Source organism: Cenococcum geophilum (assembly GCF_001692895.1).
Source record: "Cenococcum geophilum 1.58 unplaced genomic scaffold K441scaffold_63, whole genome shotgun sequence".
Classification (NCBI taxonomy): Eukaryota; Fungi; Ascomycota; class Dothideomycetes; order Gloniales; family Gloniaceae; genus Cenococcum; species Cenococcum geophilum.
The window spans coordinates 382,533-395,472 of NW_027137621.1; the positions used below are offsets into that span (position 1 = coordinate 382,533).

At 35.3% G+C, this 12,940-nt stretch overlaps 1 protein-coding gene across 1 annotated transcript; it reads right to left on the reverse strand.

Moving 5' to 3' along the window:
- Positions 1-11,473: 11,473 nt before the first annotated feature.
- K441DRAFT_586837 (uncharacterized protein) lies at positions 11,474-11,701 on the reverse strand (the record flags this gene model as incomplete). The annotated part of the gene is made up of 1 exon (XM_067644651.1): positions 11,474-11,701. A coding segment is annotated over one exon (228 nt), but the record flags the coding sequence as incomplete, so codon positions are not given.
- Between the last annotated feature and the right edge of the window lie 1,239 nt (positions 11,702-12,940).

Below are 12,940 nucleotides of genomic sequence, written 5' to 3' on the forward strand. Positions count from 1 at the left end.
TTACGCGGAGCCGCTCCCTAAACTGCCTAGTAGAAGTACTATAGGACTCTAAAAGATCGCGTAGATATTTTAGTGGAGGCTGAAATAGAGGGAGGTTTATATCGCCGTGTTTATAGTAGGCTTTAAAGCGTGGATTACTAGGCGGTAATATACTAACACGTTTATTTACCTAATATAGGGCCGTGTAGAAGTTATAGGCAATATCTATAGGACCGAGATCTAGCTGCTCCGTAATATGGCGGACTATAGTAATAGGACTATAATCTGGCTGCTCCGCAATAGGGCGGATTATAGTAATAGGCCTAATATTTAACTGGCCCGTAATAGGGCGGACCGTAGTGGGTTACGGCTGGATTAATATAGGTAGTCACAGCTGGATTAATACGGGCGGTATAAGGAGGCAGAAAGTAGAGGGAGAAGTAGTGGCGGAGGTAGTAGCGGAGGTAGTAGTGGCTGTAGTAGTAGCTATAGTTTGGTTTATAGGCTGCGGAGGGTCCGCTAAAGGTCGTTGTTGGGACTGTCCCTTTCTTTTCTCCTATATATAGAGTTAGAAAGGCAGTAAGTAAAAAAAAAGAATAAAAAGAATTAACTCTATAAGATTTACAGGTCTTATACGGAGCTCTTTAGTGGGTTGGTATAAAGTTAGCGGAAGGGCGATCCTGTTTATAGGCGTTACAAAATATACAATTAGAAGGTATTTAGGTAGTAGGTAGGGAGTATAGTAGGTAGGGTAGTAATATATAGAAGATATTTAAGCAGTAAGGGGTAGAAAAAGGTTATAAGGTTGCAAATTTAATAGGGTAGCACGTAAAGTAGTACGTCCCCTTATTATGTGACCTGAACTAATTTTTAACTAATTAAAACCTTAGGTTTAACCTAAACTTAGTATATATTAGAAGAATTGGAAATAGGGTAGATATTTTAACTAGCGGGCCTAATAATAGCTTAGCTGTTTTGTGGTTATAAAGCACTATAGATTCTTATAGTTATTAAGGACCTTAATTAGAAATCTGGCGCCTTCTAGTTTAGGTCGCCATTGTTTAAAATATCTAATAATAGCCAGTAACTCTTTATTGTAAATCTTATAGTTATATTTAGCTAGGCTTAATTGTTTTAAGTAGTATACTATAGGGTATAATATTCTATCTTTGTTATACTAAAATAGAATGCCTTTAGTGATATAGTTAGATAAGTTAGCTTTTATAATACTTACTCGGTTTAGGTTAAAGTATTAAAGTATAGGCGCGGTAGTAAATATAACCTTTAGGTAAGTAAAGGCCTTTTTATATTCCTTATTAAAGATAAAGGCTTTATCTTTTTAGGTTAAAGCTATAAGGGGTAAAACTAGGGCAGAGAAGTTATTAATAAACTGTTAGTAGAAATTAGCAAATCCTATAAAGGCTTTTATATCTTTAACGTTCTTAGATTCTTACTAGTTTATAATTACTTTAACTTTTTTTAGGTCTATTTATATGCTATTTATAAAAATAAGAAGCCTAAGGTATAAGACTTCTATTTTATAAAATTTATATTTATTTATATCTAATTATAGACTGGCTCTATATAGGGCTTATAGGATAAGGTTAATATATTTCTAATATTTGGTTAGGTGTTAGGTAAAACCTAAGTAAATAGTTATATAGCTATAAGGTATAGGCGACCCTAGGGTAACCTAGGGGTGACTTGCCCGTAAGGTACGTACAGAGTATATACTTAGGGAAAACCCTTCCTACCTCGCATACAGACTCCTCCTTTTCCCTTAAGGATTTGTCTCTGTCTATATAATATACCCATTATTCTATTATTAGACTCCCTATTTATATCCTTACCTTATATTTAAATCCTTACCAATCTCCTTAGGAAGATAGCCGGTTTAATTTTTCTATAATACCTCTAAAAAGAAAACCAACGCCTATACCTAACGGTAATATGCTAGTAATATAACTATAAAACGCCTTAGGATCTAGTGTAGACGAAACCGCTAGAAGTATACTAGTAATATCTAAGCCATTTTCTAAATCTTAAAACGATTAGATATCTATAAAAGCTAGAGATTAATTTAACTTATATACCTAGGCTTAATAGGAGCTTAGTAAGGTTACTAGCGTCCTACCTAATACCGCTAATATAAAGGAGCTGGATAAGCTGGCTAAGAAAATAGCTAACTTATGGAGTATTATTGATTTAATAAAGCCCTCCTATTACCTCTTTAGTAAAGAGCACGAGTTATATGGCGAATGTATACGCCGATTAAATCTTAACGCCCTAGTTAAGAAGTTACTACCTAATATTAGCGGTACTACTTAACAGCATTTCGACTAGTGAATTGCCGCAGTTAAGAACCAATTTAAGGTTAATAACGCTAACTATAACTATAAGCGACGTACGCGCTAGGCCATTAAAGGTCTTATAAAAGAAAAGATAATCGCCTAACTAGTTTATTGCCGGTTAGGTACTAAGGATAAGGGTTTTTTACTATAGGATAAATTTAAGACTATAGTCTAAGACTAGATTAGAAACCCTATAGTAAGACGCTTTAATAACGCTATAATGTACTATATGGCTGTTATAAAGGAGAACTAGAGGTTTAATGTCTTTTTAGCCCGTATACGTAGCTTAGAGGACCTCTTCTTATATACCCCTTTTGTTAATCCTAAATAATAGGTAGACTTTTAGTTCTTATATCTCCTAGCCTACTTATAAGCAGAGCTCTTCTGCCAGAACTTCGCCCAACGGGTAAGAACCGCTAAAGACCTCTTTAATGAAATCCGCTGTATAAAGTAATTGCTTAATATTATAAAGCTCACAGAAGATCGCGTAGGTGGTAGCGGTAAATTATTACATATAAGGCGCGGTCGCAGTATAGGCTCCGTAGAGTTAGGCTTAGAAAATAAAACCTAAAAAGGGTAACGCTTTTTTAAGTAAACTCCTAGGGAGACTACCTAAAAGCTAGATAGCTTAGGGGACCCCCTAAACGCCGGTGCTATGTAGGCGAGTTAAAGGACTATAGGCGGCCACTATAAGGAATACTGGAAGTAGGCTAATAGAGAGAAGTTAGCTCGGCCTTTAGAAAACCTAAAGCCCTAGTAGCATATCTCTTTTAACTGCAACTAGGGCCTAATATAGAGGGAGAGAAGAAATATATTGTGGTATATGTTGTAATAAATACGCCCTAGGGCGAAGTCCGCCTATATGCCTTATACGATAATAGGTGCTAAATTAACCTTATTAATTAAGATATCGTCTATAGGTTTAACCTGCCTATATACTACGCGCTATATTTACGTAAACCTATTATATATTTCCTTAATAGTAACCAGATAATAATTTGGGATGCTTATAATCTAATAGTTACTACTAGTGACTCCTAGGGTACCCCTCGCACTATTAGGCCGCAGACCTTTTAGGGCGGCTTATTTAATAGCTATAATATAGTTCTTAGATAGGATTGGCTTGTAGAAGTAGATCTATTAATTAGCTTCCGTTTTAGATAGTTTATTTAGGGTACTTCGGACCCTAGACACCTCTAAATAGTCACCCTTAACGCTCTTCTAGTAGATATTAAGGCTAGTAAAATAGTCTATTTGCTATAGCTAGAAGACTCCTTTTTTACGCCAGTCGTAAATATAATAGAGGACCTATTATTACTGGTAGCGAGTACCTATATAGACCCTTTAGATGTAGAGATACCGGTTATAAATATAGTAGAGGACCTGCCGTTACTAGCAGCGAGTACCCGTAGAGACCCTTTAGTATTAGCGTAGATTACCTATACGCAAGGGGGAGGTAATTAAAACCCTAAAATTATTAAGTATACTACAGTAGAGCTATATGCACTCTCTATACGAGTATACCTACGAAATGTATATCGGCTACACCCTTTTCTTTACTGGCTCCCGGAAGCACACTACTATATAATAGTCGCTTTAACCTCTATGGCCCCTAGCTTACCAGATATATATAAGGAGGAAATTAATATCTTTTCTAATAAGCTAGTAAGCATACTGCCGTAGAACTCTAAGTACGACTATATAATCGACTTAGAAGAAGGCAAGACGCTATTATAAATGCCCCTCTATAACCTCTTATAGAAAGAGTTATAGATTTTACGGGAGTACCTAGACAGTATTCTTAAGAAGGGCTGGATTAGGCCTAGCAAGTTGCCTACTAAAGCGCCTATCCTCTTTATGCCGAAAGCAGACGGTATAATACGGCTATATATTAACTATAGACGCCTAAATAAGATCACGATTAAAAATTAGTACCCCCTACCGCTAGTTAGCGAACTCTTTAATAGGCTTAGCTATGCGAAGATATTTATAAAGCTAGATCTTTATAATATATACTATAGGATTTGCATTAAAAAGGGAGACGAATGGAAGACCGTATTTAAGACACGCTATAGTTACTTTAAGTGCCTAGTAATGCCCTTTAGTTTTGCTAACGCCTCTATAACGTTTTAGAGCTATATTTATAAAGCTTTAGAAACCCTAGTAGATACTATCTACGTAGTCTACCTAGATAATATTCTTATCTACTTAAATAATAAGGATAAGCACGTTAAGCACGTTAAGCAGGTACTACGACAGCTCCGCGCTCAGGGCCTATACGCTAAACTATTAAAATATATCTTTTATACTAAGAACGTTAAGTTCCTAGGCTTTATTATTACCCCTAGGGGTATTATAATAGACCCTGACCGCGTAAAAGCTATTAAGGAATGGCCTAAGCCTGAGTTTTATAGGGATATCTAGGTCTTTCTTAGCTTTGCCAATTTCTATAGGCGATTTATCTGGAACTACTTAAATACTATATACCCCCTAAACGTGTATCTTATATAGGCATATTATAACCTAATATTAGATAGGGAGAAGAAGTAGAAGTATAAGTTAAAAGGGCCTACTAAATGGCATTAACCTTAGTTCTGGCCTAACAACGCATAGTAGGCGTTTTATAAGCTACGCGCTATATTTACGCAGGCTCCTCTACTTTGCTACTTTAACCCTAATCTACCCCTAATAATAATTACTAATGCTTCTGACTATGCCTATAGTGGTATACTTCTACAGCCATTAGGGTAAGAAGATTAACTCTACTAGCACCTAATTGCTTATTATAGTTAGAAGCTTACTAGCCTAGAAGTACGGTATAATACGTATAACAAAGAACTACTTGCTATAGTGTAATACTTTAAGACGTGGCGTTACTACCTTAAATACGCCGCGCATATAACGCGCGTGCTTTGTAATTATAATAATCTTAGGTACTTTATAACCACTAAGAGCTTATCTGCTTACCAGGCCCGGTATACTAAAGAACTAGCTAAGTTTAATTTTAAGATTAAATATAAGCTAGGTAAAGTAAATCCCGCTAATATACTATCCCGGCACCCAGATTATACTAAAGGCTTTAAAGATAGTAGTAAGAGGATAATTCTTAATGCTATGCTGCCTATATTATAGCAAAAGTTATAGGTTATAGGCCTTATAGGTGGCCCTAGTGCTACTATACTAAACTAGTGAGTAGCATGCGTGTAGTATATAAGCGACTTTTATAAACTTAGCGCCGGCGGACTAGAGCGTCCTACTATTCTCTTTAAGACTACTTTAACTAACCTAATGGCGCTTAACCCTAGGGAAGACCCCTTAGCCTAGGCTATAGTCCCCCGTAATGACCTAGCAAGTCACCTATATATTATACGTTACTTCGCTAGCACTAGCTTTACGCAAAGTCTCGTGCTATGGTAAGAGGTAGTAGTAGCTACTTTAGCCGAAACGGCGTTTATAGAATACCCCCCTAAGTTACTAGTTAATTTTATTTACGGAGTATAAAAAAGGGACGCCTTTATACGCTCTATATATAATTAGTTAACTTAAAAATAAGTTCTTACTAGTAATAAGGACTATACCCTTAATAATTAAGGACTCCTAAGGTAAAATAATAAGGTCTAGGTGCCGAATTATATACTACTATAATAGGAGATCCTTAAGCGGAATTATGACGATCTTATAGGCGGCCACTATAGTTTTAACCGTATTTTTAAGGTAATTATATGGAAGTATACTTGGAACGGCCTTACCTAGGACCTCCGTAAATACCTAGATAATTATAATACCTACTAATGCTTTAAATTGCGCCGCTATAAACCCTATAGTAAGCTATAGCCTCTTTAGGCCCCCACCTAAGCCTAGTGGTATTATTTACTTAACTTTATTACGGATTTCCCAGAGTTTAAAACTCCTAATAGCGTAGAGTATAACTCTGTCCTTGTCCTTATAGACCGTTTTATAAAGCTGGTGCGCTACTATTTAGTGCGTAAGATAATTAATGCTACGCAACTCGCAGAACTCTTATTTAGAGTCTTTATATAAATAGGACCTTTAGATAATATTATCTCTAATAGGGGTAGTATATTTATAAGCGAGTACTAAAGCATTGTATGCTACTATCTCCGCGTTTAACGTAAACTTAGCATTATATTTTACCCGTAGATAGATAGTTAGATAGAGCATTAGAACTAGGAGCTTAAGGTATACCTACGTATATTTATAAACTAAAAATAGTCTAATTGGGCCTCCCTACTTAAAGAAGTAGCCTTTACCTATAACTCTAAGATCTATGCTATAATAAAGCGTTCCCCTATTAAGCTTGCCTATAGCTAGCTACTAAATATCCCGGACGAAGTCCTAGACAGCGTTTAAGACGCTTAGTAAGGTAGAGAGGGGTCTAAGTTAATAAATATCCAACTCGCAGAGACGTATTTATAACGCTTACGCCTTATATATAAGGCAGCGGCGGCGTTAATAATGCACGCCTAAAAGCTTTAGGTAAAATACTATAATCGTTACCACCTAGCTAAGCATTTCGCTGTCGGTAAACGAGTCCTACTCTCCTCTAAGAATATCCGCATAAAACGTCCTTATAAAAAGCTTAACTATAAGTTTATAGAACTGTTTTAGATCCTAGAGCGTGTAGGCCAGCAAGTATATAAGCTAGAGCTCCTATTTACTATAGCACGGCTCTACCTAGTCTTCTATATCTCTCTACTAGAGCCTTATAGGTTACGTCCTGGGTTTTAACCCCTAGTAGTAAAAGAGCTTAAGGAAGGCAGCTAGGAAGTAGAAGTAATTATTACCTACTAAGATTGTACTAGATAACCACAGTACCTTATTAAATGGCTAGGATGGCTAAATAAGTATAATAAATAGAAATACGAGACAGAACTTAAGAATTGTTAATAACTGCTAGATAAGTATTGTAAGCGGGACACCCTAGCCTTATAGCCGAAGCGTAGGCGAAAAGTAAGCGCCGCTGTTAAAATATAACCTGCATTAAAGTGGAGTAGAGGATGTCTTAAGGGATTAAAGAATAAGCAATAATTGCTCTAAGCAGATCGTTTATATATTAGAGAATAGGCCTATCTATAACCGGGGTTTATTTAACTAGGGTCTATAACCTACTAGTAACCTACTAGTGGTAACCTGTACTAATAACTTATATACTATTTTATATATATACTACGCAGATAACGTATAAGGCTAAAGTATAGGTTAGTGGCGGGTCTAACGGGTATATAGCCTTACCGTCCTAATCTGGCTGTATGTAAATAACCTATAACCTACCCGCGAAGTATATACAGCGCTACGCCGGTATAGCGTAAGGCCAAAGCAGGGTTAGCGGCGGATTTAATAAGTATATAGCCTTACCGTCTATGAATCTAGTTGCATATAAATAACCTATAACCTACCCGCGAGGTACTAGCGACCTACCTACACAAGTAAGCTTTGGAATAGTTCTGGTCTACCAAATTCAGGCGATAGTATTAAGCTTTACTAGCCCTACTTGTTAAATAGACTAATTAGGATTTTCTATACCGGGTATATAAAATTGCTACTAGCTTAGTTAAATGTGGGGTAGTCTTAGTAAGGCAAATCTAACTAATTAGATAACTTTAACCGCTGGTTAAAGTTCCTTAATATCTTCGCGCCGCGTGTATATACTACCCGTCTCTCTATACGCAAAATTAAAACGCTCTTTTCCTTCCAAATTTTTTCCTTACTAAGGTTTTTTATGGGGTTTTATTAAGGCTTAAGTATATAAAGGATTGGGGACAACCCTTTTTAAAGGGGGGGGGGGTATTATTAGGTAAAACCTAAATAGATAATTATATAGCCGTAAGGTATAGGCGACCCTAGGGCAACCTAGGGGTGACTCGCCCGTAAGGCACGTGCAGAGTATATACCTAGGGAAAACCCTTCCTACCTCGCATACAGACTCCTCCTTTTCCCTTAAGGATTTGTCTCTGTCTATACAATATACGCATTGTTCTATTATTGGACTTCCTATCCACATCCTTACCTTATATTAGGTTATTACTATATATTAGGATATTGTTAATATAAGCAGTATAGAAGATGTCTAGGTAGGGATATAGGGTATTATTTATATAATGTTAAAACAAGCTTAGAGTATTTGTGAGGCTAAATGGCGTTACTAAGTATTTAAATACTCTATACCAAGTATAAAATGTAGTAAGCTATTTATCTCCTTTTGCTATACGGAGGCGGTTAAATATAGAGATAATATTAAGCTTTATATAGTAGCGAGCCTTACTTAGTTAGTTTAGTGTCTCCTATATTAATAGGATTGGATATTAGTTCTTAACAGTAACGGTATTAAGAGCTTAGTAGTCTATATAGAAACGTAAACCGCTACCAGGTTTCTTAATAAAGATTACTAGTACGGCTATAGGTAATAAGCTTGCTCTAATAAATCCTTTGCTTAGGTTCTTATCTAAATACTTTTATAGTTGTTGGTCACATAGGGTGACTCACTAATAACGACTACTCGAGTAGGGTTACAGTGATGTTGGTTAATAAAGCTTATTGATTGGAATGAGGGAGGGCGAGGAGCTTAAGGCTCCTCGCCACGCTAGTGCCGCGGCGTCATGTAATGACCGCTTGCCTCATTCCCGACACTAGCAACTCTTCTTTTATAGTTGCCATCTATATACAAATACTGCTTGACTAGCGTAACAAATACTAATCCTCCTTACTTACTATTGCTATCGTAATATAAGTCTCGCTATTCTAAAAATTGCCTCTTAGCACGTAGTGCTTTCTTACTTAGAGTTATAAATATATATCGTGTTAGGGCCGCCAAGGCGCTAATTATAAGCGAGCCAATAGCGATTTTCTATCCCGGGGATAGAAAATCCTAATTAGCTGAGTTAAGTCAGGGTCTATAGAATCTGGCTAATTAGACAACTTTAACCGGCGGTTAAAATTCCTAGACATCTTAAGACCTTACGTAACTAAGAAATTTCTAGGGACTCCCTTTTAACCTAACCTTTAACTTATATACGTAGAGTATTTATATTAATAAACGTCTCTAGTGCCTTGTTTAGGTTCGCCTTTATCATTACATCTACCGAGTTATCTTGGCCATTAATTTATTAAATCTTAAAGAGTTCTTAACGCTTATAGGATTGCTAAAGTGCTATAATATTAATTATAAGGCGCTTCTCCTTTATAGTACTAAGCTTAACTAAATACTTATAGAGGGAATATAAGTCGGTATACACAATTATAGGGATAATAGAAAGTTTAAGTCAATCCATAATTATTTTTAGGGTAGTTCTAATTGCAATTGCTATATTAACTCCGCCAACTATTCCGTATATCTCTAACGCTAGAACGCTTTAAGTAACGCGTTTACTCTTAGTTAAGCTCTAATAGATAAGATTGCCGTAGATTATAAAGTTATTCTCTCTAGTAGATTTATTTGCAATAATAATCTTATATCCTAGCTAGGAGCTAAAATCTTTATTATTTATAAACAATCTATTAATAAATATAAAGAGCCTAGCAATAGGAAGATTAATAGGCACGTAGTGTAGTCCCCAGTTAAGATAGTTTATTTGCCAAAAAAGACGTTTATTTAGGGCAAGAACGTCGTCCTTANTTAGTTCCTAGTATTAGGCGGTAACAGAGAGATTAAATAAAGCCTTAGGTTAATAGATAAAAGTAATATAAGCTCCGCAAGCGCGTTGCTCCACATATCCTTATTTTAGAGAGTTAACGTTAATAACGTCAATTTTCTTACCTTAACCCTTCTGGCGTAAAGCAATAAAATCCTTACTTAGGGAGAGGATACATCTATTAAAAAGTAATGGTGTTATTAAATTAAGCTTTTCCTTTAGCTTTGCTATAAGATTTACCTTTACTAGCTTATCTTCTTTAAGAGCTAAGAACTAGTCGTCTCCTAAGATAATTATATCGTCAGTTTATATGCCGACAATTCTAAATAGAATTCCCGTAGTTATAATAAGGAAGCAGGGATTGAATATAAAAGTAGTTATTAAAAGCTTCTCTTTATAGTACCTACTATAGGTAGCCCACTAGTAAGTTCCTACCTCTGCGATTCTATACAATGGCTTAAGTATAACTATAATTATATCTTTGGGATATTGGTGGCGAATTTACTCTAGAAGGTATACTAATATTAAGCGCTAAAGGTGCGTCTCTAATTAGGTGTAGGCCTAAGTAATATCTCGCAAATAGACCGCTATTCTATTCTTTATTAGGGAGGGAGCTAGTGCAATAATAACTTGCTAACTAGCTCGTTAAATCGTAGGAGATTGCATAAGAATTACCTCCTTACTATTATTATTATAACCTTAAATAATAAGCCTTGATTTCTTAAATGGGGCGTTAGTAGCTTTACCCTTAATCTTATTAACTATTCTTAACTTAAAGATACGAACTCCACCAAATTTAGTAGGGTTATACTTCTTAAATTTAAAGACTCCTTTTATAATAAGACCATCAATCTCCTACTTATTAGATACTTAGAAAGGAGCTCCTAGAGTTATAATACAACCTTCCTTTTAGAGCTGTTTTACAAGTTCAAAGTTAGCCTTCTCCTTAGCTATTATAAAGGCTATTAATAGCTTAACTCTATTCTTAATAGCGGCAACAAATTGCTCTTTAAAATTAATAAGATATTAGCAATTTTGTAATCCCTTTAGGTAACCCCTACCGCGTTATAGTTGCGGCGTTTCTACTATAATTATATTAGAATTATGGTCGCCTTCTAAAGCACGTTAATTGTGGCTCTTCTTTAGGGCCTCCTCTATAGCATCCTATAAAGGCTTAGAACTATTATCTTTATAGTAAGGCTTAATAACAGTTAAATAGAATTAAGTGGGTCTGTAAGGTATCTAAATAGTATAAGTCTAACTATTAATTGCAATAAGTTAATATAGGCCTAACTATCCTCCCTTTTTACGCTATACGCGTACTTTAAACTAGAGTGGCAGATTAAGCATAGTTAAGGTGTTTGGGCCATTTCTTATTCCTAGTGCATTATTAACCTAGCGTATAGCGTAGAGATATTATACCTCCTTTATTGCCTTCTAAATAGCCTTAGCTCGTTATATAACGGAGGAAGATAGTAAAGAATTATTAGTTATTTAAGGGTAGGCGCTAAAGACTAGTAATATAGGTATAAGTCCATCTGGGCCAGCGGAATTGTTAATGGCTTTAATAGCCATTTGTAAGGTAAGTTCTTCGCTAGTATCCTCTAATTCTAAAGAGATAATTTTATATACGCGGCGTAATAGCGCGTAATATCGCTTTACTTTTCTAATACTGTTATATGCCTTAATAGGGACTTCCTTAACCTCGATTGCTATTGCTTTTATCTATTATTAAAACTTTGTAGATAAGAAGTTCTTTTCTATATTATAGATGATTTAATTAGGGGGTCCTAGGTAGATATTAATTTAGCATAATTATAGGGTATCCTATGCGTTCCTAGCTAATATATCCTTTAAGAAACGCACGGCTTAGAAGGAGGTTAAGAAGTTAATAACTTAGAGCACTAGCTTGCCGCTAAGATATATAACGTTAATAATAATATAGAAGTTAAAGTCGTAGTTATCCTTAAGGGTAAACTTAAATCAGCTAGGGGACTTCTAGTTTATTTAGTAGTAATAGTAATACTTTATAAGATACTTAATTGCCTTAACCTTAACTTTATAGCCTACTTACTAAAGAACCCTAAGTAATTAATAAACGGATAGGTAGCCAAAACGACGGTGTAGTTAGCGTAACTCTAACTTAGTTAAGTAGCTCTAAGTAACACTCTTTTCTAGTTAATAAAGGAGTAACTAGGGGTAACCCCACTTACGTATAACGGGCACCCGATTATCTCCCTAAATAAGTATATTCTTAAGGTTATTAAGCCTAACGCCTAATTTATTTATATCTTTAATATAAAATAGAAACGGGGTATTTGTGGGAATAATATAGAAAGTAATGCACCCTAAGGGGGTTTGGACCCTAATTATGCTAAAAGAGATTATAGTACCCTTGCTAAAACAAATCGTGTATTGGCCTACCATTAAATAGTTAATCTAAATAGAGCTATTAAGCTACTAAAGGGCTCAAACTTAAGGTTCTCCTATTATAGATACTCCTGCGGCTCTAGTATCTGGTATAATACTATAGAAGACGTTCGCCGAGTATCTGTTATTAAAGGAGAACGCGAAACTCTCCCTTGGCTTATTAAAGATATTTAACTTTGTGGTAAAATAGAGCGTAGATTAGTTATTAAGAATAGTAACGGTTTATATACTATCTACCTTACTATACTTAGTAAAGTATTGGTTAGGTAAGTATTCCTTAATTTCTATATCTATAAGGAGCTGTTTAGCCTTATTAACCTTACCTTTAAGATCTTCTACGCCTTTATATTAAACTAGGAAGCTTTAAAAGTAGGCCGTAGTAACCTTATAATTTCCAACATTTCTTACACTTTAGCGAAACTTGTTATATACCTCCTTTTACTTATTAAGAGAATGCCTAGTTAACTAGCAATTTAGTTTCTTATAAACATAGCACTTTTTCTAGCAATTACTTTAAAATAAACCTCTATA